The sequence below is a fragment of the Hyaena hyaena genome, unplaced genomic scaffold, assembly GCF_003009895.1.
Source record: "Hyaena hyaena isolate Hyena2069 unplaced genomic scaffold, ASM300989v1 scaffold_1220, whole genome shotgun sequence".
NCBI lineage: Eukaryota > Metazoa > Chordata > Mammalia > Carnivora > Hyaenidae > Hyaena > Hyaena hyaena.
In genome coordinates, this window is record NW_024081856.1 from 443,649 (window position 1) to 470,194 (window position 26,546).

General features: G+C 44.4%; 1 protein-coding gene across 1 annotated transcript in view; it reads left to right on the forward strand.

Moving 5' to 3' along the window:
• The window catches only part of TGFBR2 (transforming growth factor beta receptor 2), a 91,627-nt gene that overhangs the window by 57,757 nt on the left and 7,324 nt on the right, over positions 1–26,546 (forward strand). The window contains exons 4-5 of the mRNA XM_039222942.1: positions 14,500–15,299; positions 16,963–17,104. Of these exons, the coding sequence (XP_039078873.1) occupies positions 14,500–15,299; positions 16,963–17,104 (942 nt within the window). The remainder of the gene's footprint in view (positions 1–14,499; positions 15,300–16,962; positions 17,105–26,546) is intronic.

The following is a 26,546-nucleotide window of genomic DNA, read 5'->3' on the forward strand; positions in this document are numbered from 1 at the left end:
ACCTAGGTCACTGTTTACGTGTATATCATTTCATGGGAAAGAAGCCACATGTCAGTGAATCTGGTTGTTGAGCAGATTGAGCTAGCATGGGGATAGCTAGAAAGGAGAGTCACCGAGACCAGGTGTTAAGGACCAAGCTAGATGAGGCTGTAGATTTGTAAAAGTTCTTTATCTGGCAACACAGATTCCTCCCTTGTGTTTCACTGGGCTGGTCAGGACCTCCAGTTCGTGTTCAGTGGAGAGAACTGTGGTTGACATCCTGTCCCTGTTTTTGAAAGAAATGCATCTTGCGTTTCCCCATTAAAGTTTGCTGAAGGTTATTGGCATATATTCCTTCATCAAGGTGTTCAGTGTCCCCATATACTTCCTCTGTGTCCACTGAATCAATCATGTAGTTTTTCTCCTGTAATTTATTACTATGGTCAATGACAGGGGGTGGTTTTGTGTTTTAGTGCTAAAACATGCTTTCCTGGTAACCTGGTCCTGCTGTCTTGTCTTTTTATTGATTTTATTTTCTTTTATTTCAATTGAAAGAGAGAGAGAGCAAGCATAAGCAGGAGAGAGGGGCAGGGGGAGAGAGAGAGAATCTTTTTTTAAATTTTTTTAATGTTTATTTATCTTTGAGAGAAAGACAGAGCACACGTGGGGAGGGGCAGAGAGAGAATGGGAGACAGAGAATCCGAAGCAGCCTCCAGGTTCTGAGCTCTCAGCACAGAGCCCGATGCATGGCTCGAACCCATGAAACATGAGATCATGACCTGAGCCCATCAGACACTTAACTGACAGAGCTACCCAGGCGCCCCGAGAGAGACTCTTAAGCAGATTCCATGCTCAGCGCAAAGTCCAACATGGGACTCAATCCCATGACCTTGGGACCCTGTCCTGAACCAGCACCCAGAATCAGATGCTTAGCAGACCGAGCCACCCATCTTATCTTTTTATATCCTCTAATGGATTTAGCTTGCTATTTAGTTAGAATTATTTGTTTAAATCACTGTACATCAGTAAGATTATTCTGTAATTCTCTTTACTCACACTCTCCTTGTCTGCTTTTGGTTGTACTATTTTCATGGATTGAATTGAACCATGGTGTGATCTTTTCTGCTCTCTGAAAGAGTTTGTATGAAATTGAGTTGATCTGTTCCTCACAAGTTTGGTAGCCCTCAACTTCAGCTGGGACTAGTATGTGTTTAGGGCTTTGGGGGATGGGGACACTTTTGCTCAACTATTTTGGGTTACTTTTTCTCCCTACTTCTTATTTTTCTTTATCTTCAAATGTTTTATTTATTTTTGACAGAGAGAGAGGCAGAGAGAGAGAGACAGAGGATCTGAACCAGGTTCTGTGCTGGCACCAGACAGCCCGATGTAGGGCTTGAACTCACAAACCTTGAGACCATGACCCAACCGAAGTCGGATGCTTAACTGACTGAGTCACCCAGGCGCCCCTCCCCTACTTCTTAATTAAAAGAATTTAAACTTGTAGAAATGTCGAAAGGATGGCACACTGTATACTTGTATACTCTGTGCCTTTCACAGTATTTACCCCGTGTTAACATTTCACTACTACCTCATTTCTCTCTATGTGCCTACACGTGTGTGCGTGCACACACGCATACGGGTAGATCACGGTCATATTCAAATTTCCCCAAAGCTGTGGTGTTGCTGTTATTGTTTAAATTCAGGGTCCAGTCAAGGACTACACATTGCATGTAGTTGTTTTGCCTCATCCACGTGTTTCTTGTTTTTTATGACATTGACCTGGAACAGGCTAAGCCAATTATTTTATTCTGGATTTGTCTGATGGTTCCTGCTTAATGAGATTCTTTTTGATGATTGAGATATAATTGACATTTGACATTATATTAGTTTCAGGTGTACAACATAATGGTCCATTGTGTGTATAGACGGCAAAGTGATCATGATGGTAAGTCTAGTTAACATTTGTCACTGCACATGGTTACAAACATTTTTTTTCTTGTGATGAGAACTTAAAGATTTATTCTCTTAGCAGCTTTCAAATAGGCAGTACCGTATTTTTAACTAAAGTCACTAGGCTGTACATCCTCCAGACATAGTTTATAACTGCAAGTTTTTTACCTCTCGACCACCTTCACCCATTTGTCCTACCTCATACCTCCCACTTCTGGCAGCCACCAGGGTGTTCTCTGTATCTGTGAGCTTAGTTTTATTTTGTTCCTTTAGATTCCACAATGTGACTGAGATGGTAAAATACTCGTCGTTCTCTGCAGACTTATTTCACCTAGCACAGTGCACTCAGGGTCCATCCATGTTGTCTGTAAATGGCAAGATTTCCTTCTGTTTAGTATCCTGTTGAGTGTGTGTTTCTATATTCATATAGATATATAGCGTTTTCTTTATCCATTCATCCACTGAGGGACGTTTTGGTTGTTTCCATGTCTTGGAACAATGTAAATAACATTGCAGTAAACACAGGGGTGCATCTGTCTCTTAGAGATAGTGTTTCATTTCCTTCATATTGATTAGATGCAGACTAAACATTTCTGTAAGGATTCTACTGGTGTTTTTATTGTAGGAAAATATGGGATTGGGGGTTGACAGTTCTGGAAAAATCAAATTCTGAGATGGGTCTTCAAACATATTAACACCAAAGAAACTAATTTGACAGCAAAAGGCCAAGGAAAAGAAAGAGAGATTAAAAAATTAAGAAACTAGGAAATTGTTTAATTACTCATTCAGTTTCTTTCGCATTTATGAGATTTTTCAAGTTCCATAGCTTTTCCTTGGGTCAGTTTTGGTAATTACACCTCTGTTATTTTCAGGACTTACGACTGTTGTTGTCGAGGTTTCTAAATTTATTAGCGAAAAGTTCTTATGATCCTTTGAATCTTTGCTATGCCTGCAATCACACCCCCTCAGCGGCTTTGCTTTACTGCCTGAGCAGCAGCACAGAGGCTCCTATATTGTATTAGTCAGTATCCACAACCCATTTAGGTTGCCGATCCCACCCCTTGTGTCTTTGCTTCCTGTTTCACAATTTCAACCTTTATCTTCACTATCTCTTTCCTTCTCTTTTCTCTGGCTCTCGAATCTCATCTTCTTTCTAGGCTCTCTCTAGGGCTCTTGTCCTCTTGTGTATGTTGAACCCTGTGTTGGCTGAAGACCCCCATAGCTACCTCTTCGGGAAGGCCACCCTCCACGTGCACCACTACCTGCCGCCAGAGCTCCTCTGCTTTGACCTCAGCCCACTTCCTGTACGTTTTCCCACTTCCCACTTCTGTGCAATGGGAATAAATACTACACAACTAGGACTGTGGCTACAAGATTGAAAATAATTTGTGATGTAGAACGCCGTGTTTGGCATTAAGTAGAAGCTTAGTAAATGAGTCCTGTGGATTTTTGCCATTATAATGTACATAATGACTTCAAACAGGAAGTTCTCCCTCCCCCCACAGGCCTCTCTCTCTTGAGCAGTTTCCTTCTTTGGATCTGGGCCAGTTGCATGTATATCCTGTTGCTTTAGATGGTATTGGCGTGTGAAAGCTTCGCGGTTAGACTGTCCCCGCCAGCTTCAAGAATCTCAGGGTTGTCCTGTGCTGTTCACCAGTATGCGCACACGGCAAGGATTGCGGCAAACAGTCACCCTTCTCCGTTTGTATTACTTGGATAAATTAGTTTCTTGGGAAAGCTGTGCCTGAAACTCCTTCAGTAAGTGGAGGAATTGCCAAAACTACTTCACATATTAAAACAGAAGCCCATTTCTCAAGTTCCTCTATGGTGATGTGGCTTCTATCTGGACACATTAGCTGACCCACCTTTTTTTTTTTTTTTTTTTTACTATATTGGTCTTATTGTCTCTTTTACAGTTTGATTTTTCCTTTGAAACTGGATTAGAGAGGCTCACTTTTGAGTTCTGTTTAGCAACCAGTGTTGGATTTGGGCATAACAAGGGACTTGAAAGTGGCCAGGAGCAACCTGTTTTCATCTGTGTGTGTCAGTGTGAGTGTGTATGTGTGTGTGTGTTACTAGGCAACTTGTTTACTTTTAAATCACTCCAAAGGAATGTATACCATGAAATTTCCCCTTGATGTTTTCTGCCAGTGTGTATTTTTTTTATGGCATACTAACATTTATCTTTGACGTTTGTCTTTAAAAAATACTTACTTATCAAGGCTCTGACATTTGCAAATGTTCCTTATTTGCAATTAAGTCTGGCCTCTGTATGTGGGGCACATTTGGTTGGAAATTTTCAGAATTATTAAAGAGACCTCCGGGTTCATTGCTAGGGAGACGGCTTGGTGGCACGGAAAGAACAAAGGCTTTGGGTCACTCAGATTTGGGAGAAACAGGCTCCCCTATTTGCCCTTGAGTGATTCATCTTAACTCAATTTCCCTTCCTTCCTCCCTCCCTCTCTTTCTCCCGTCCCTCTTTCCTTCCACATTACAAGAATGCTTCTGGCAACATCAGTCATAGCTCAAAAGGACCGATAGTGGTAGGATGGATAAATACATTATGGTATATTCAGACAAGGAACTTATTTCTTAACCCCTAAGATGGGATGAATACTTTGAAGGGGTGATCTGAATATCAAATGAGATTACCTATTTGAAATTTTTGGCACAAAGTAGGTGTTCCGAAAAAAAAAAAAAAAGAGTTTATAGTTTTATCCCTCCTTTTCTTTTCCCCTAATAGGATCCAAAATAATATACTTAGACCAGGAGCAAGCCTTGGCCTCCATAATTATTCTTCTGATTTCTCTCCTTTGGAAAGAGAAAGAATCTTTGAAAATAAAATAAAATACAAATACAGAAAAACACATAAAACAAATGTCCTGCTTAGCGAATGAGGCTGAGATTCGTGTAACCCCTGCCCAGGCCAAAAATAAATAACTTTGCCTGATATCCTGCAAGTTCTACATGTTCTTCAGCTCAGTCACAGGACCCTCCTTCCCTCCAAAGTAACCACTAGTTTTCTTCTATAATTTTCACTTCCTTGTGTTTTCTTAAATGGCTTTATCATCCAAGTTTGTAACTGCAGACATGATCTTAGTCCTTCTTCTCCTTCTTCTTCCCTCTTCCTTCTTCGCTCCTCCCACTGCCTCCTCCTCCTCCTCCTTGTAATTTGATATACTTATAGGTTTTTTTAATCTACTGCTCTCCCCAGTTCCTTTTCCCCCCACATCATATCTATTGAAGAACCCCGTTAACCTGTACTGTTTTTACAGTCTGGATTTTGCTGGTTGCACTCACAGTACAGTCCACTGCATTTCTCTATTCCCTGTCTTGTTTGCAAATTGGCGGCTGAATCTCGAGGCTTCGTCAGACCCCGTTTAGATCTCTGTGGCAAGTCCGAGGCGCAGTTACGCTTCTCCATGGGGGTAATGATGTCTGACCATGTCTTATTTTGCTATATTGGTTGGTGTGGATACTTGTTGTCTGGATCCATTTAATTCATAAAGGGCTAAAAAAAAAAAAAAAAAAAAAAAAGATAATCTGTTTCTGGCAACTCATTTCCATTTATTCGCTAGAACAATTTAACAAGGAGATGCTTTCTTCAGCTCTCTGGTTATCCAGCGCTGTGGTCTGATGGCAAAGGCAAGGTTCATGCTTGATGTTTCTCTTCATTTTCTGGATTTCAATATAATGAGTTGACCCTCCTGTTCCCCTCAGAAGTTGATAAACTTATTTGTTCATCATTTTTATATAATAAGTTTAAACATACTTAACTGAGTCCCAGTGTGTTGCTTTTTAAAAATCTTTATTAAACTTCTCAGTGTCCTGTCTCAGTCAGAGAGTCTCTTCAAGATGGCTCCTGGCTCCTTCGGTCATGACCTTAGTAGTCTTTGGTCACCTCCTTGTAATGTGGTATAACAAAATATTCCAAACTCTTTATTTCCAGTCCCAGACCTAGAATTGGCCATTTTGCCAACAAACCCTGGTTGGAAGTCTTCTGTTGCTGAGGTATTTTTTTCCCTTCAAGTGGGAACCGAGAACCATAAGTAGGTTTTATAGGAAACTGAGTCCTAGTGCAGTCAAATGACTTGCCTCAGATTTCATGGGTGATTAGTGATAGGTACAGGAATAGAGTCTCAGTCTCCTGATCTCCAGTCTAGTGCTCCTTCTTTTACACCACATTCCGAGTACTCAGGCTAACAGTCCCCACATGCCATGTGCAAGTTACAGGGTGACTGGATTCCGTATGAAGGCACGTACTTACGCAAGCAGAGTCAGGCCTGGCTCGCTCATGGCCTTTGGCCTTTGGAGGAGAGGGGTCAGCTTTGCGGCAATATTCCTCATCAGATTGATGCATCATTATCTGTTCATTCATTCACTCAGCAAACTTGACCTGTCTCCTTACCTTTGTGCCTAGCTGTGAGCATTGTGATGGTAGCAAAAACCTATCTCTTCACTAACTATAATTCTACCTTGGCCATACCAGAGAAAACTGGCAGGAAACTTGATACTGGGGACAACTTTTACTTAGTTTTCTAAGTAAACGAAAAGAACGTTGTAGAACCAACCGAGGTTCAATAACCTCCTCTGTAAAACAGGGCTATTAACACAATCTGACTTGGTTGTTGGAGAAATAAAGTGAAATGGTGCTTATAAAGTGAATTGCACAGTGCCTAGTTCAATAAAGCACATTTTATGATCGTTTTCTTTATTATTGTTGGGATTTCAAAGGAGGGCTTCCCACCATTATCCACTGCAGACCTCCTGTCATGCGGGGCAGAGGAGACAGAAGCTGATTGAATTCAGAGTTGCCCATGATGCCCGGAGAATCTGTCACTGGCAGCAGCTTCCACTGTTAGTAACTTCCTGGAGAAACAGCTGAATCTCAGAATCACTGCTCTAGGAAATCCTGGCTGAGACAGAGCCCCAGTGGCTTCCCTCCACCAAGCGCTCTTCACTTTTTTTGTGCATGTGTCACAGACAAAAGTCTGTGGCACTTCTTGGAAGTCTGGTGAATGTGGACCCCCTTCTCAAAGGGATGTTTTTAAGTGCGTAAAGTATAAAATGCAGGATGCCAAGGAAAGTCAATGGTATTGAAATATAATGATGAAATATTTTTAAAACTAAATTTGTGAAACAGTAACATGTGCCTCTGTAAATAATGCTTTAAAGAACAAGATCCAGCATCAGATCTGAGACACTGAAGTATCTTACGTGATGAGTATAAATGATACACCAAGACATCTTGTGACAAATGTAACAGGGCATGAAAATTGGTTTCAATTGGTAGCAAAGAACTAGCTACAGTTACTCATAGGAAATGTTAAATTTTTGCTAATAGCTGGAGAAAATAAAAAGCTGTGATTTTTGTCCATTTAAATTCACAGATCTATGGAATTCTATCCATGGAGCCCATGCTGATAACGTTTCTATTGTGGTGTAGAGCTTTATTTTTATGAATCTTAAAGAAACTCTCTTATTTGTATTCCTCCCCTCCCAGAGCTATATGGTTTCCTCCCCCACCCAAAAGTGGACTGTTCCAGTGAAATTTTTCGTAAACCAAAATGACATAAAGCAAAGAAGCAATTACCATTTATTTATTTGGAAACTTTTTTGAGCATTCCCAGATTCCCCCCCCCACCCCCCCGCCAATAATCACTTTTCAGTCTTTCCTGATACTGTGGGACCCATCTTGCCAGCAGATGCACAAAATAAATTGAGATAAAGCACAGATGTTCACCGAGTTCAAAGCTATGACAGCCTGATGCTGAGCTGCTGAGTGTGGTTCCCAGGGAAGGGGCTTGGCGGGGCCACTCACTGCTGGGGGAGGGGGATGCCGCCTTTACAACAGCTTGCTGCCAAACAGTGAATGCTGTTTTCTCTTTTTGCTTTCCTTCATAGAGGTCAAAATACTCTTTGGATGCCTTTCAGTTTGCACAAACAGGTACTAGTGTTAGGTTGTATGTAAAAAGCCAGTGGCTTAACAGGAACTTTTAAGAAGTGAAGAATAAGCTTCTGCACAGCCAAGGAAACAACCCAGAAAATTAATAGGCAACCAACGGAATGGGAAAAGATAGTTGCAAATGACATATCAGATAAAGGGTTAATATCCAGAATCTATAAGGAACTCACCAAACTACACGCCCGAAAAACAAACAACCCAGTGAAGAAATGGGCAGAAGACATGAACAGACACTTCTCCAAAGAGGACATCCAGATGGCCAACAGACACATGAAACGATGCTCAGCATCCCTCCTCATCAGGGAAATACAAATCAAAACCACACTGAGATACCACCTCACACCAGTCAGAGTGGCTAAAATGAGCAAATCAGAGAACTCTAGATGCTGGCGAGGATGTGGAGAAACGGGCACCCTCCTACACTGTTGGTGGGAATGTAAACTGGTACAGCCCCTCTGGAAAACAGTGTGGAGGTTCCTCAGGAAACTAACAATAGAACTCCCCTATGACCCAGCAATAGCACTGCTAGGAATTTACCCAAGGGATACAGAAATGCTGAGGCATAGGAGCACATGTACCCCAATGTTCATAGCAGCACTCTCCACAATAGCTAAAACATGGAAAGAGCCTAAGTGTCCATCAACGGACGAATGGATCAAGAAGATGTGGTTTATCTATACCATGGAATACTACATGGCAATGAGAAACAATGAAATCTGGCCATGTGTAGCAACATGGATGGACCTTGAGGGTGTTATGCTGAGCGAAATAAGTCAGGCAGAGAAGGACAAATATCATATGTTTGCACGTATAGGAGGATTAGGAGGAACTTGACGGAGGAACAAGGGGGAGAAGAAGGGTGGAAATGGTGGGGGAAAGGGAGAGAGGCAAACCATGAGAGACTCTTGAATGCTGACAAAAACTGAGGACTGATGGATGTGGGGGGGAGGGGGGGATGGGCACTGAGTGTTATGTGGAAACTAATTTGACAATAAACTATTTGTAAAAAAAAAAAAAAAAAAAGGAAACTAATTTGACAATAAACTATTTGTAAAAAAAAAAAAAAAAAGAAGTGAAGAATAACAAGGGAGCGTAATGTGAATGTCAAGCCTTGAGCACTAGTTTCCTGACATCTAGGAAACAATTTATTATGTAGAAATTCCAGCGGTTCAGCATTTATATCTTGAGTGTCCTATGTTGTAGACCAGGGCAGACTCTGACAAAAGAGAATTTAGGTTCTCCCTCATGTAAGATTTTTCTTCCCAGGCAGGGAAAGACATATTCATGGGGATGCTATTCCACTGTTGTTCTTAGTTAAGAACCAAAGGGAATCACCTGTACACCTAGAACACACCCTTTGGGATGCATTATCTAAGAATTGCCAGTATCACTTAATGGATGTTTATAAAATCACCTCCTGCCCATTGAAGGCAACAGTTTATCAAGCTGAGGGGTTTTATAAAGTCTTTGTTAATTAGCTTTCACCAATGTGAAGTGTAGAGACAACATGACAGGGCTCCAACCAGACAGTTTGTTTCATATACTAGCCTTGCTACTGCCTAAATTTATGATCTTGGGACATCATCTAATCCATATAACCCTTAGCTTCCCTATCTGTGAAATGGGGCTTACAATAATAATAGCATCTACCTCATAGGGTTTTTCTGCCAATCAAATAAAAATATTATATAAAATTGGGGCTCCTGGGTGGCTCAGTCGGTGAAGTATCCCACTTTAAGTCAGGTCTTGACCTCACGGCTAGTGAGTTCGAGCCCCACGTTGGGGTCTGTGCTGACAGCTCAGAGACTAGAGCCTGCTTCGGATTGTGTCTCTCTCCCTCTCTCTCTCTGCCCTTCCCCTATCCACGCTCTGTTTCCCAAAAAATGAACATTAAAAAAATATGTATATAATAAAAAATTTTTTTAAAGTGTGTGTGTGTGTGTTTGTGCGTATGTATGTATATATATGTATGTATGTATGTGTGTGTATATATATATATATATATGCCAGCTTGTGCCTATACCCACAGCTGTTTCTGTAGTAGCAGCCCAAGGGTTAATACCGAGAGGGTGTGGGTGGCTCCTATTTAGATAAAACCACATCCCAAAGCTCCCTTTTAACCCTGTTTGCTATTGTTAGGGTTTTCCACCACCTCTTTGAAGTTTCAAGATTGACAGATGTTATTCAGTAATTCCCGCCCTATCAAATTTTTACATGTAGGTTTTCAAGAAGAAATCACAGGAAATTTGAGGGGAAAGTAAAACTTTCGGTTTCAGACACTGAATGGGGGGTTTCTAGAATCTTCTTCACACATCAGTGTCAGGGGATTTCTGTTTTCGAGTTTCCCCTAGCCTGGAAAAGAATAGAAATTAGCAAGGAAGACCCTTTCATCTATGGTCAGGAATTAGAAAATAAAATCATCAGCAGTAAATGACCAGTTCAAAAAATAAAATAAATGAACAGTTCATGTGAATGTTTTGCACACCTTGAACAATTGATGACCCAGCCAAGTAATTATGCAGTATTTTATATTTTTATACATTTTATTTATTTTATTTTTTAAAATGTTTTATTTATTTTTGAGAGGGAGATAGAGACAGCTTGAGCAGGGGAGGGTCAGAGAGAGAGGGAGACAAAGAATTTGAAGACAGGCTCCAGGCTCTGAGCTAGCTTTCAGCACAGAACCTGACACAGGGCTCAAAGCCATGAACTGTGAGATCATGACCTGATCCAAAGTCAAATGCTTAACTGACTGAGCCACACAGGTGCCCCTATTTTTATATATTTTAAAAGGTATTTTTTAGGGGAGCCTGGGTGGCTCAGTCCATTAAGTGTCCAACTTTGGCTCAGGGCATGATCTCATGGTTCGTGGGTTCAAGCCCCGCATCGGGCTCTGTGCTGATAGCTTGGAGCCTGGAGCCCGTTTCAGATTCTATGTCTCCCTCTTTCTCTGCTCCTGCCCCACCCATGTTCTGTCTCTCTCTGTCTCTCTCTCTTTCAAATACAGTAAACATTTTTTTAAAAAATTTAATATTTTCTAGTTGTGTTATTGCCCCATATGTGAAACAGAATATATTCACCTTGGACCAAAGTGAAGTCTCCCCCAATTCTGCTAATGCCTCACAGGTTGTTAAAACAAATACCCACACAAGAGGGGTCAGCAAACTTTTTCTATATAGAGCCAGGTAGAAAGTATTTTAGGCTTTCCGGGCTAGATATCATCTGTGTTGTATGCACATCTTAGTATCTTTCTTTTTCTAAGCAGCTCTTTAACAAACAAACAAACCAACAGACGTTTGTAGACCACAGGGCTGTACAAAAATAGGCCCTGGGCTGTGATTTGCCCACCCTGCCTTGTCCTGTGTAAATCACCATCCATCCAGCTCCTGGAACAAACACTTGCCGAGTACTGTAAGTGCACCATCCTGGGCCTGGCACTGGATATAAGGATGGTGATTGAATCACAGATTTATCCATATAGAGTTTGCTTTCTCTTGGGGGCAGCCAGCAATGCAGGAATCAAACCGATGTATGATTATTTTTTTAAGATTTTTTTAAGGTTGGTTGGTTTGTTTGTTTGTTTTTTGAGAGAGAGAGAGAGAGAGAAACCGCTTGAGCAGGGGAGGGTCAGAGAGAGAGGGAGACAAAGAATCTGAAACAGGCTCCAGGCTCTGAGCTAGCTGTCAGCACAGAGCCCGACACGGGCTCGAACCCACGAACTGCGAGATCATGACCTGAGCCGAAGCCGGACGCTCAACTGACTGAGCCACCCTGGCGCCCCAAACTGAAGTATGATTATAAGGCGTCTCATGTAGTTACAGACAAGTGGGTGCTTGAAGCAGATGCATTCGTGAGATACTTCAGATCATAGAGGCAGTTACCGCGAGGGAATCTTGTTTTCCGCTCTGTTCCTTCATCTGCCCCCTCCCTAACCTTGCTCTCCAGGCTCATACTTTGCTGAAAGATGGGGACAGTCTATACTCATCCACAGGAATCCTTTCTTCATTTGCACTTCCAGCCTTCTCTGCCACTGCCTTGTACCACTATCACTTACAGTGTCTCACCCTCCCTCTGTCCCACTCATGCCTTCCAGCGTGAGCAAGAACTTGGATTCTCAAGAGTCAATTACCGTATTATTTCCCTTTTCCTATTCTTTTTTGTAAAAATACACTGACAGATCTTTTTCCAAAATAGTGACTCTTTTTTCCTCTTGGTTGCTGAAATCCAGATGTGTGGGGGTTGCTTTTCTAGTTTCTTGTGGCATCTGTTTAAGAGCTCTAGTTTTCATCTAGAATATACAGGCAATGGAGGTTGGAGCCTCCACTCAGAACTGACCCCAAGGCTCGGTGGTACCTCATGTTAAACTCAACCACCCAAACTGGCTTGGTCCAAGCTTCCTTTCTCACTGGGCATTGTTAACTGATATCAAACATGATTTAGGTAATGGATTCTCAGTTCTCTCCCTTGCACCTGGCCTGTATCCTTGTCACTGTTTTCTCCTCAAACACCTACAGCAGGTGAAAACTGCCATTTGGACAATTACAGATACTTTCTCTGACATGGCGTCCAGCTCCATGTCATCTACCCCACCTTTTCTTCTTTCTGTTTCCTTGTGTGGAGCCATTGGTTTGGGAAAACCGCCCTTCCTCAAATCATACGTCCTTTTTTAACATAACATTCCGTCTCGTTGTCACTCACTTTATCCCATTTTCCGTTGACCATTTCAAAGGTGGTCCTTACCACTGGGGTTCCCTGGTTCTCCAAGCATTTCTCCATTCCACCAACACATAGACCACGGCACAACTTCAGCCCCGTCCCTGATGGCTGCGTTATCACTATGCATTTGTCCATGTGCCCTGATCCTCTCCTGGGTTATAACCTCTTGGAGGGCAACGCCATGTCCACAGTGGCATCCAGCAGTGTTCTGTCTGATGAGTGAATCTCACGTCTGATCATGAGGACTGCTTCTGCATAGGTACCTTTGAGGGGAAATGAATGACATATAAAGGCAGTAGAATTCTGGCATTCTTGCCCAGCGGAGACAAGCCAACACAGAGCTCTCACAGAACCAAAACTGCCTTTCTCTGTCTTCTGCCACTGACTGTTTCCTTCGATGCTCTTCTTCCCAGAGCCAGGCAAGACTAGCACATGACCCAGAGTTTGCATACAAGACATTGCTGGGGCTGAGGGCTCTCCTCCTTCAACCCACAGGGCATGACTCAGTTGTCCAAGTTAGAAAATTGGCTGCCTGTCTTTTTACTCTTCTCACCTTTGTAGTAATATCTGCCCTGTTGCAGGGGGCCCTGGGGGCTCAGTCGGGTAAGCATTCAACTCTTGATTTTGACTCAGGTCGTGATCTCGCGGTTCGTGACTTTGAGCCCCGTGCCAGGCTCTGCACTGAGAGTGCGGAGCCTGCTTGGGATCCTCTCTCTCTCCCTCTTTCTCTCTGACCCTTTCCTGATCTCTTTTTCTCTCTCAAAATAAATAAGCATTTAAAACATTTTTTAAAAAGCAAAAACTATTTCCACTGTTGCTATTCTATGAAATTGCAACAATTCCTATTCTATGAAATTGCAAATCACATGCATGTTATAAAAAGAGATATTGGGTAGATATAATATACCTGCCTTCCAAAGAGACCCTTTGCATAGACTCCTTTCCCCACCACCTATGTTTCAGGGTGCCAGTCAGAACAGGACAAGCTAGAGTTTAGAAAAGAACAAAGACTATGGTAGAGCTGTGGCAGTCTCTTCATTTTCACCAGATACCAGATATGCAAACACTTGGAGGCAGGAGCTGTCATTCTTTCTATATTACTGAAGCCTCCTGCAAAGCCTTGGGCTTAGGTAACACTTAGTAAATGCTGTGTCCATTTAGTCAGCACTTGTTGAGGACCTGATGTGTGCTAGGCACTGTTTACAATAGTACCAAAGACTGGGGCACCTGGGTGGCTCAGTCGGTTAAGCGTTCGACTTTGGCTCAGGTCATGATCTCGCAGCTCTTGAGTTCAAGCCCCACTTCGGGCTCTGTGATGACAGCTCAGAGCCTGGAGCCAGCTTCTGATTCAGTCTCTGTCTCTGTCTCTCTCTCTCTCTCTGTCCCACCCCCGCTTGTGCTCTGTTTCTCCCTCTCAAAAATAAATAAACATTAAAAAAAATTTAATACAGTAGTGCCAAAGAAAGATGCGGCCCCTGCCAGCATGGAGTTCTCAGCCTGCTGAGGGTGAGGGAAGTAGGGAAAGGCAGATATGTAACCAATACCTGAAGTCATAGCTATTTAATTCAAACGGTGCTAAGTTGTCACATAGGAAAAATGTCAAGTGTCATGAGAATATATAAGATAAAACCTTTTCCCCCATTTTCCTAGATTTCCTTTAGAGAGTGACATTGAAGCTCAAGTTTGAGGGAACAATAGGAGACATTGACTAGATGGCCAGAGGTGGGGAAGACTGCCCATTCCATCCCTGGAATAAAAAAAGTGACAGTATATTATCCACAAAATGCAGATGTCAAAGCCTCTAGATGCCTAAGGCATGGACCCACTCCCTGTCTGTGCATACCCACTGAGCCCAATTTCTCCTCTCCCTTGTTTTGTGTTCCAATCAGAATATGCCACCAACAACCCTGACCTGTTGCTAGTCATATTCCAAGTGACCGGTGTCAGCCTCCTGCCGCCACTGGGAATCGCGATAGCCGTCATCATCATCTTCTACTGCTACCGCGTTCACCGGCAGCAGAAGCTGAGCCCGTCCTGGGAGACCAGCAAGCCACGGAAGCTCATGGAGTTCAGCGAGCACCTCGCCATCATTCTGGAAGATGACCGCTCTGACATCAGCTCCACATGTGCCAACAACATCAACCACAACACTGAGCTGCTGCCCATTGAGCTGGACACCCTGGTGGGGAAAGGCCGCTTTGCTGAGGTCTACAAGGCCAAGCTGAAGCAGAACACTTCTGAACAGTTTGAGACCGTGGCGGTCAAGATCTTCCCTTATGAAGAGTACGCCTCCTGGAAGACGGAGAAGGACATTTTCTCGGACATCAACCTGAAGCACGAGAACATACTGCAGTTCCTGACAGCTGAGGAGCGCAAGACAGAGCTGGGGAAGCAGTACTGGCTGATCACGGCCTTCCACGCCAAGGGCAACCTACAGGAGTACCTGACGCGCCACGTCATCAGCTGGGAGGACCTGCGCACTCTTGGCAGCTCCCTCGCGCGGGGCATTGCTCACCTGCACAGCGACCACACCCTGTGCGGGAGACCCAAGATGCCCATCGTGCACAGGGACCTCAAGAGCTCCAATATCCTCGTGAAGAACGATCTGACCTGCTGCCTGTGTGACTTTGGGCTTTCCCTGCGTCTGGACCCAACCCTGTCTGTGGATGACCTGGCCAACAGTGGGCAGGTAAGTGAGTCCTGGACCACCTTACTCCTAGGGGGCCCCACCCTACCTCTCCATCCACATCTTGTGTCTTCCATCTCAAACGGCCCTATGCTTCGGACACCTGTTTAGGGAAGGTAGCCAAAGGCAGGAGGTGGCCCTGGGCGTGCCCCACTCTCTTCTGCCCGGGTGTCTTTACTAACGAACAGTATTTCTCCGCCTGTTTCCGCAGACTCCTTCCAAATCAAGACAGGCCATCTTCTCCTTGAGTCAGTCTTCATTTCTCTCCTATTTGCAAAGTACTTTTCATTGCTTCTAACACCATTAGTTCTTTGTCTCCATTTCTTCCCCCTCCCTTACTCTTCTCTTCTGCCCTTCCTACTCTGAGCTATTGGTAGCTACCTTGTTTTCTTTTCACCATTCTAGAAGGCAGTCTCCTTGAAGCCCAAATACACATCCATTTGTTTACATCTACGGGACAATGCCTTGAACAGTGAAAGTAACCCATAGATACTTTTTGCGTGAGTCAACAACTGAGTGAACATACAATTCTGCATTTTTTTAGAAGCATCGCAAAGACTAAAATAGAAATCTTTGGGGGTAAGGAGGTATTTGGAAAGTCACTAGAAATTACCAAGTCATCCCTTATGAATGATGGTGCCCCATGTTTTCATACATTGGAAGCTCGATGTGGATTATAGTAGAGTCCAGAAAGCACCCCTATTTCCTCTAAGAAGCTGGGGGTATGTGCTTCTAAGCACTCAGTTACTGCTTGGTCTACAGGCATTGTTGAGGTAAACATAGTGAGTGAAATATGGACACATCAATATGGCAGGGTAGTGAGTCATGCAATGTCCTCTTAAAAAGAAAATTTTTCTTCTAATACATACCATTAAGAAATGTTCCTTGGGATAATAATGTCAACTCACTTGACCTACCTTAGGTTCTTGAAAAGGTAGGACTTCATGGTTCCTTAGTTAAGCTATACATACAGCAAAATCACACATACATTACTGCTTCCCTAGAAATATCTTTCTCCTTTTATCCTGTGTATACCAATGTTCTCACATTATTGGCCATTGTCCAAACAAAATCACACAGCATAGCCATCCAAAGTATCAAATGATCTAGATTTGGCCTTCTCCTGGAGAAATGCTTTCACACAGCTTAGTTTAGTAGAGATTTTATGAAGGTATACTTCATTCGTGGCACACTAGGACGCACCATGGAGTAAACAAAAAAGATCAAAACCATCCTTACGTGTCAGAAACTAATGGCACTTATTCTTACTTTCACCATAAATCTTGGTGTTTCAGTAATGAGACGACAGTTATTTGCAAAAACAAAAATAAAGTTCCAACATATTGCAGATGTTGTCTCCCAGTTATCTGTGAGATTGTTGTTTAATACGATGACATATATCACAAAGTTCGAGAAAGCAGCCCTGGGGTTTGGCATTTCCTTATTTTGGCACGCTTTGTTTATATTTTTAGAAGTGTTTTCAGGAAGAGAAATCCTATTTTCAAAAATAATTTCAGAAGGTGTACCTTTCGGTGTCAGTCTCATGGTTTAAAGAGTGTTGTGCTCTTCAGAGTTTGTGTATATGAGAGCACAAACATCAGTCAAATTTTTAGACTAAAAATGCAGCCGGATTACACGATGGTCTCAATGTCTGTTTTCACTCTAGGTGGGAACTGCGAGATACATGGCTCCAGAAGTCCTAGAATCCAGGATGAATTTGGAGAATGTTGAATCCTTTAAGCAGACGGATGTCTACTCGATGGCTCTGGTACTCTGGGAAATGACATCGCGCTGTAATGCGGTGGGAGGTATGTATGGACTGCCTTCACAGCTCAAGGGTAGACGTGTCTTCAAAACGATGCTATGTTTGCTTCAAGCATGATTCCAGGGGTACAACGGAGCTCACCCCACAGTGAGAGCTAGTCGGGGTCTGTTAGTACACAGCCATTCCAGAATGGTTGGGAACTGTGCTAAAAAAGCCTAGATTTTTCCGTTGGAAGCATGTAGGGAGCAGAAAGCTTTCTATCCCCTTTTCTAAAGTCTAATTACTTTTCTCTTGACACATCTCACCACAGATATTTAAATATCGGGCAAGAGATAAATACTAGTGTCATTTATAAGAATCCCTTCTGTTTATCAAACAGATAATGTTATTTGGAAAAGTATCTGATTTGGGTTTTTCAAAATATTTTAAAGTACTTAAACCCATCACCTATCTGCCTGGGCCCGTGTGGGGACGGCACTTCCTGTCTGGCCAACCCCACTATTTGCTGCTGCTCGCCTGGGTTCCTTGCCTCATGGCATCTCCAAAACTAACATGGCTTTTCCTTACACCATGAAATTTGTCTCACCAAGTTTCAGCCACCAAGAATAATCTTCTGCTTGAAAGCTTTGACAGTTCCAAAATGAACCCTTAGACCAGTTTGAGTTGTAAAGAGATGGTGCTGTTGTCACTGTCAAAATAAATTTACCTAGATTTCGGTATCTTTTCTATCCTTTCAAACCCCGTTATTCGATAAGCACAAACTGGAGATTGTGTCTCTGTCTTTCCCTGTGTCGGCGCAGGCAGCTTATTAAGGCCCTGTGTGAGCTCCCTGCTTTCATTGTTATCAATGACTGAAGCCTTTTCCTGTTGATATTTGCTGAGTGTGGAAGAATTCAGGCTAATAGGGGAGAACTGACTTCACCAACTTTTACAAGGTCTAAAAACGGATACAGGATAAACAAGTTTTCCCAAGGAAGGAACAGGATCTCATTTGCTCAGCTAGTCTCAAAAAACCTTTCATAACCTTTAGGATAAGAACGGACGGCTTGGGGGGAACCGGAAAGAGGCCATCCCGGTTCTCATTTTGTTTGATCTTGAGCCCACAGTCCTGTTTCTCCCATCTCCATTCAGGCTGTAGAAACTCACGTTATTTATCTGTCCTCACTCGGGTCCAACTGAAAGGACTTCACTTGATTTACTGCATGAACTCATATATTAAGCCATGTCACTTTCCTTCTTTTGGAAAGCATTGCTTGTTTTTTGGTTTTTGGTTTTTTGGTTGGTTGTTGTTTTTGGTTTTGGTTTAGAGGTTTTTCTTTTCTTTTTTGAAGGGGGGGTAAAATATCTTTAAAATATTAAAGACAGATTCTTAGCCCCATCTTAATTTCAGAGACTTTCCTTCTTTTTATAATACTTTTAAAGTTTATTTACTTTGAGAGAGAGAGAGACAGAATGCATGTGAAAGAGCCTGAGCAGGGAAGAGGCAGAGACAGAGGGAGAGAATTCCAAGGAGGATCTGTGATGTCTGCACAGAGCCCAACACTGGGCTCAAACTCACAAACCATGAGATCATGACCTGAGCCAAAGTTGGACGCTTAGCTGACTGAGCCACCCAGGTGCTCCTCAGAAGACTTTGCTTCTGTATCTCAGGAGCCCGGTGGAAAGAACATAAAGCCAGCAGCTAGATGCGTTCCCTCCCAGCTGTGGTAGAAACACAGGTAGGACAGGTCTCCCCCTCAGGAAGCTTCTTTTATTTTTTCCTCTTTACTTTTAAAAAATTTACAAATGCAGCACCTTTCTTACCTTAAAAATAAACTCCATAATAATTCCTTCCAGTTGATGTTAGGCTTTAATTTTGAAGGCCTGAGAAAGAAGGCAGGATGTAGAAAAAGCTTTCCTTAAGCTTAAGCCTTCTTTTCTCTCGCCTGAAATGCAATGTATGTAATTACGATCCTTTGTTGGCCATCTTGTTTCAAAATAGGAAATGCGGAATGTGCAGCTTAATTGAGTATGATGAACTGTAGATTGAGATTGTATTTTGCAACACAGGTCAACTAATGTACCATCCTGTTTTACCCTGAGTAGCAGGGCGTCTAACTGCATGAAGTAGATGCTAGGCATCAGGGGACAGTCTTGTCCCCACAATGTGAAACTCCGGCTGGCCTGCCTTGAAGGGATTCCATTCTGTTCTTATGGTTGAGCCCAGCCTGTTCACATGAATGCTAAGCCTGGCCCTTGCTCGCCTTTCTAGTCTCCTGTCCACATAGTACTGTTGTTCCACGCAGCACATCTTCTATGAATGCCTTTTACGTCTCAACCCTAGGCTTGGTCTCATGCTATTAACTGAGGCTGAAATAGACTTCTAAGCATGCAAGTGCGGGTCAGTTGTGACCAGTGCTGCAGGAAGGTAAGGCAAGGACATGGGGCACTGAAAGCCCATGTCAGCTGAAGGGAGTGAGACAGCAGGGTCAGTCAGGGAGGGTCAGGTCAGCTCTGGAAGGATGCGTAAGACTTAGGACTGTCCTCTGAGTTACTTCTTTATCAGCCTCTCCACTCTGCAAGGCAGTTCAGGGGGAACAGAGAAAGATAGAGCACTACCACCACTATGGTGGACAAGTCTCTCTTATCAGATGAGGAAATGCCAACAGTTGATAATAGCACTCTTCTGAAGCCACTGATACAGCTCCCTTCTCACGGAGGAGCTCAAGAGATGGGCTGCAGTAATTGAAGAGGGTGGTCCAAGGGGAAAGGCGTCCTGGCAGAAGCAGGTTTGACCACGAAGGAAGCCACAAAGGAGTAGCAGCCACCGTTCCCTGTGCACTTGCTTCATGGGGCAGCTCATCCAGTCTACCAAGCACTCTAAAGTAAGCACTGTTATTAGATGCCCCATTTTACAGATGGGAAAACTGAGGCTTCAGGAAGTGGGAAAGCCATGTGGGCGCAACACTGCTGGCCTGACCAATGGAGCACATCTTAAAGAGAGGACATCATGGATTGGGTAGCCGGTGGTACCTTGTCCTGGCCTTGAATTCAGGGTCTTTCTGGGAGTAGCCAGCAAGACAGTAGCACACTTGAGGAACATTCAGCGATGGCCCCAGTCATGAAAGTCTCCAGGGATGGACTCTCCTGTCTTCTCTGGATGCATCTCTGTTAACAGATTCATAAGCTCTTTCTTAACTTCTGACCACGTAACAGGCTCAGTGCCTTAAAGTCTGAGATGACTTCCTTATCCTTATTACTCTGAAGATCTGTTTATTCATTCATTCCTTCTCTCAACAAACGTCTATTGAGTACCAATTGCATGGCAGGCATTATTCAAAATGCTAAGGACACAGCAGTGGAAAAACAAACAAAAAACAGAAAAAATACAGCCTCTGCCCTCCAGGGACAAGGAGTCTGTGAAGAACTAATATTCTAGAAAGACGGGTAATGAACATATAGATAACATGATACAACCCTCGGGTGGGAGAAGGCAAATATGAATTTAGAAAGGAGAATAGAGAGTTAAGGACGACAGATCGTGACAGAGGGCATCATCTCAGATACTTGGATCATCTGAAAGAACGTGGAATCAAGAAAACAGGTCTTAGAGAGTGGTTCGAAGAAGGAGCCAGATAGGAGGTGATTGGCCCACTGCTGTCGTCTTACAAAGGAGGATAAATCCTGAAATCATCCTTCAGCAAAGACAGACCGGGAGCCTGGCTCTGCTTTACAAAGAAATCTCTGTCTGGCGTTCGGTTTACTTCGTGTTCATACGAGCGTTCGTGGTGTGTGGGAAGCGGATGACGGTGGGGACCCTTTCAGGGGCCCCCCTCTGGCAAGCACGGCAGATACAATATCCACATCACCCCCAGCCAAAACCCCAGCCAAAACGGACCGACAGGCAAACCGACTTCCAAATAAATCCCTGGCCACTGAGGCCTTTGAGTAGAAGCTGACATACAGTAGCCGGCGAAGCAGGCGTTTGACAAGAGAAGAGATGGTTCGTAAGCCCAGTGTCCGCTCACCACAGGCTCGCAAAACAGAGTAGACATGAACCAAAAAGAAAGGCAAGAGAGAGCACAAAACAACAAAGAGGGGTCGGGGAGGAGGGCTGGAGAGAGACAGGATAAGAGGCGCTTGAAGCTTTCCTGGGTTTCAGGGGAGCATAATCTGGAAGCAGATATGAAACTCAGGGGTGCCGCTTCGGGGACAACTGTCAGCAGCACCGCCACTCTGTGAAGCTGTAACGACATCAAAACAACAGCTGTGTTCCAGATGCCGGCTTCCAGAGGTAGAGCAGCATATCCCAGAGACCGGCCCTCTCTGTGCACAGAACCAGGGGGGAGAGAGGCGAGCATGGTTTCTCTGAAGAGCCTTCTGAGAGAAATTAAAGGAAGCTTCAGGGGTCTGGGAGTGCAGTGGAAAGACTCTGGGGGAACGCCTGGGGAAGGGCAGTTGGGAAGGAGACCAAGGCGTTCCCAATTAAGAAGTTTCTTAGAAAAGGTGTTTGAGGCAGTCAGGGAGATCCTGAGGTGGTGGGCCTCGGAGCACCTAATGTGGGAAGCAGCACAAGAGTGGGCCCGAGACTGGGTTAGAGTGAACCGTTCTGCTATGTGGAAGCCCGCCTTGGGTTAGGTGCCTCTGAGCCCGGAATGAGAATCCAGTCTAAGTGGTTTCTTCGGGAAGAGATCTCAGGAAATGCCATTCAGCGGACGGGGAAGTGAGTCAGGAAAGGGAAGGAAGCCCAGAAATGGCATGTTATCAAGCAGGACATTGCCGCGGACAGCTGGGGACATCGCCCTGCTGGGGACCCCGGGTGTGGACTCCAACACGCCTTGGCCTCACACCACCTGCCCCTGAGCACGCTGGGCCTTTACCTTCCAAACCGCAGCCATCGTGGTTGAAGGTTGCTCCTGGGGCACATTGGGAAGGTGAACCCAACCTGTCCGCCATGTACCACGTGGGTTGGGCCAGCAGACGTGGACAGCTGTGTGGCCAATGGGCGTCTGGATATACCAAGTAACTGTGCAGGGAGCCTACCCACCCCTTAACTGACTTGCTGTGCAGTTCTTCACAGAAGGGAGCCCCGAGCCTAGGCATCGTTGGATCAAACAGGAACTCTACAAAACCATGCATTATCTCCACATCCAACCCTGCCCCAATCTGGCCCTTGTGACACAAGTTGTGACAGGCTCCTTTTTCCCCCACCTCTTTCGCCGCCAGCCCACCTTCTTCACCAAAACCCAAAATGGACCAGTGTTTGGGTTCCAGGGTGGTAAATAATAGCAGTTAGGGTGAAGAAGGCTGCTCTTTACAATCAGTAGGGGTTCTTTTGTTTGCTTTTTGAATTTCTTTAGCATAACTTGTTTTGAAATTACAATTTATAACCATCCAGTAGCTTCCATAAGGCTCCCGGTCTCAGAGCCGTGCGGCACAGAGGGGCCGGCCATGGCAGGGAGGACCACGTTCGTCCCATTGGTGACAGGCATGCTCCCACCTGGGGCTGTCCCAGCTGAAGTTGTTCTGGATGGGGGAGAGAGAACTCTCTGAAATGCTTCACAGAGAGGAGAGAGCATGCAGGCTTCCTAAAAAGGCAGCGCTGGTGCATCCGAGGAGCAGTAACATCGCCCACGATTCTGACTGCCCTTCCCGGAATACAGGGCTGCTCTCTGGCCTTGGTTTTCGCAACTGTAAAATGAAGTGTTGGATCACATCTTTCAAGACTCCTCTTAGCATTCTCTGTCTGACTCATTTGAAATGTTTAAAGTATGTTTAATAGCTTGTGTTCACTTCCTCTGTCAAGACGCAACTCCTCTTCTTGTAAACCACGTACAGCAGTCCCGCTGTGAGTGTGGGCTGCAGAGGGCGCCGGCCCTGGGTTGTTTCAGATTTGCGACACGATGAGGCCAGGGCCAGTAGGTAGTGACTCTGATAGCAATCCGGTCTTGCCCAGGCCCCAGGATGGCATTCATTCTTGTAATTTGTTTCTATAGTGTTCTACACAAGCTTCAGTCCCCGGTGAACTGGGGGTGAAGAAAGGGAAGAGCATGGGTGTGAGTGGGGGAGGGGCACAGAGAGAGGGAGAGAGAGAACCCCAAGCAGGCTCTAGGCTGTCAGCATGGAGCCAGACTCAGGGCTTGAATTCACCAGCCGTGAGATCATGACCTTAGCCTAGGTCAAGAGCCCGATGCTCACCCGATGGAGCCACCCAGATGCCCTTAATCGCTTTCAATCCCAGCATTCGACCTAAGTCACCTTTGTGAGATGAAGGATGAGGTGTGGGACAGAGATTTTTTTTGCCCATATCCATCTTCTTAGTAATTTCGGAGTTTTAATCACATGCATTTTCTAACCTAAAAACTTTTTAAGCACCAACGTAAGAAATAGATAAGGATAAAAGGTAAATAGACTAGGATAAAAGACATGGAATTTGAACCCAGCGATTTTGCCAGAGTGGACAAAGCATCAGCCCCAAGCTGCCTGGAAACACAGGAGAAGTTGGAGCTGAAAACCACTCTCTGGACTGGCCAGTCACCACCTCTGCTCGATTCCCCAGACCAGCTGGGTTTCAGGGGTTGGAGGTTTCATCCCAGGAAGGACCGTTGATGCCCACCTGGCTGACAGAGGCCTCCTGCCCACAACCACCTGCCCCAGGGCTTAGGCCTCTCCATGGGTATCTGTGGCCATCTTCTCTACCCAGGCAAAGGAAATGCGTGCAGTATCCTGAGGGCCTCTGGGCAGACCTGAGAAGCGGTTAGCACCTGGCTTCCAGGAAGAAACAGCCTCTCTGGTAACGCCTGTCTGTGGTTGTCCCCTGCTCCCTGATAGAGTCCCGAGAAGGCATTGCCTTAACAGCCACAAAAAGGAAGAAAGAATGGCCACAATCAGATAGATATTCAAGCCAGGGACTGAGAGGCAGATGGACACACGCTGCCACACATAGGTCATCTCTGCATGTTATAGGGCATGATTAAAACAGTGGGTGGGAGTGACACGTTTAAACTGAGGACAAAAAGCAAAGAAAGAGGAATCGCAAAAATCCTCAATAAGACAAAAAGCCCACTTAACTATTTTGGAAAATATATATTATATCATTATGACATTCACCAGGAGTTGACGAAAGGTCAGCGTAAAATATGCATACACTGTATTTTTATTTATTTTTTTTAAACATGCATATACTTTAAGTCTCCATCCTGTTTCCTCACTGGAAAGACTATATCCATGTTAAGGGATGGAGGTGTGCCAGTTTGGGTCACATCATGCTCACCCAGACTTGTCTAATTTTTTTTAATGTTTGTTTATTTTTGAGAGAGAGTGTACAGATGGGGAAGGGGCAGGGAGAGGGGGACAGAGGACCCAAAGCCGGCTCTGCACTGACAGCAGTGAGCCCAGTGCGGGGCTTGAACTCATGAACTGTGACATCATGACCTGAGCTGAAGTTGGACGCTTAACTGACGAAGCCACCCAGGCACACCAGACTTGTCTAACTCAAACTTAAAAGGGAGATTCATAGATTCACACTCTCCCAGTTTGGCTCAGAGAGTCCATTCTTTGCCAGCCACCTTCAGACTGCCCTTGACCTCGCTAGCCTACATAATCTCCCACAAGTCACAGACTGGAAACAGGCCTCATACCCCCTGGGGATACTAGGGAATCTCACAAATCTCACAACTTCCCAAGGTTTTAGGAAAAGTAATCCAGTTCACATTCTCTTCACTCTGGGAAAGGATTGTCACCTTTGTCTTCTTTTCCAAAGGGGCATTCATTATGTTTTCTTTAAGCAGAAAACAAGCCCATGCCTAATGCCCTCTCCCATCCTCCACTTTCCCCCATTCCCCATGGAAAGCTGTGTTAGTCCCCACAGACCTTATAAAGTTAGACACTGTGGTTTATGGGACATTGAAGATTTGAACTGGAAATTAAATAAATTGGCCCTGGGTTGTATATTTCTTTGTTCTGTAGAAATCTTAGCCATGAGGCTGATACCTGGGATTGATTCTGATCCCACCATTTTCCTTCCCTGACTGAGGTCACCGCCCACCCCTCTCTGAGTACTCGCTGTGGGAATTGTTGATGAGTTAGTACGTTCACTTTCTCAAGATGCCGCCTCGTCATGGCTTCCTCAGGGTGGGTTTGCAACCACAGTCAGGTGGTCTTGTTTAGCCGAGAGATTGACCTATAGGGAGAACACTTCCTTGACTGCTCTCTTAGACCAGTTTACTAGAACTGATCTGAAACAAGGAGTTTTGTGCAGTGGTTTCCTGAGGATGAGGTCTCAGAAGAAGCGAGTAAGAGAAGCAGGAAGGGGAGAAACTCACCAAGCGTGTAGTTTCAGGAGAGGGCCAGCCTCAGCCTCATCGCCTTCATCTCTGGAGTATAAATTGTACCACAGTTATGTCCTTGCAGAGGCAAGAGGGTTAGATTGTTAAAACTCCCACATTAATTTATCACTGGCCGTAGGCCGCCTCTGGGGATGAGGCTTTCTGGAAATCTCCAGGCTTGGCAGCTCTCATCAGCAGAGAGCAATCCTCCAGAGAAGTGTGAACTTGTGGGCCCTTGGGACTCAACACCTGTGGCAGCTGGGGTCTGGTGCTCTTGGCTTGGTTAAGGGACAGAGGCAGGGAGCCAACAATGCCAGCTGTGGCAGCCAAAACAGTTGGAAATGGAGAGTATGTGGACTGATATGTTATCTAAGGAATACTTTATATCATATACAAATCGTATCCCATTATATTGTATTAAAATATACATACCTCAAGACATGGCACTCAGAAGGCATAGTATTATTTGATTAGGTTGGATTACAAAATAATCTGGAGAGGGCGACATGGAGGTCATCCAATTCAGCCCCTTCCTTTTATAGAAGAGAATATTTAGGTCAGAGTAAACTGTACTGAGAACCAGCTCTGATTACCGGTCTTCTGCTTTTGTTTGACTTCAACCCAACTCCTATCTGTTGAATGCCGCTATGTATATGACAGGGTTTTAAACACTGAGCAGAGAATTGGAGAACAATTCCAGCCTCAGCCTCAGCCTCAGGCCTTAGGAATGTACAGTCTGTAGAAGAAGATAAGGGAATGGAAGAAAGAAGTAAGATTATGCAAATCAAAACTCAGATCTCACCTCGAAGGCAGTAAGGAGTAAGAGCCATGGCACCAGAGGGCAAAAGTGGGCCCATAGAAGGATGGTTTGTGTTCATCCCAATGTGATGGGAAGCCCTCATCACAAATTTCCTGAAAAAAGATACTCTATTTGGGGGCTAGGGGGTGGAGGTGACACAGAAGATGAATCTGCAAGCAGGTTCTGGGAAAGGGGAGAAAACAAACAAGTAAGAACAGGTGATCCATTTTCCAAATGTCATTTGCTCCAAAGGCTTCTTCAGTTCTTAGCCCGAAAGGGCAAATTATTAAAAGTTTTACTCATTAAACAAAATTATTTTGCTAAAGGCCAAAGGTCCTGCTTTCTGTAGAGAAAAATGTTGGATCCAGCCCATCCTCCAT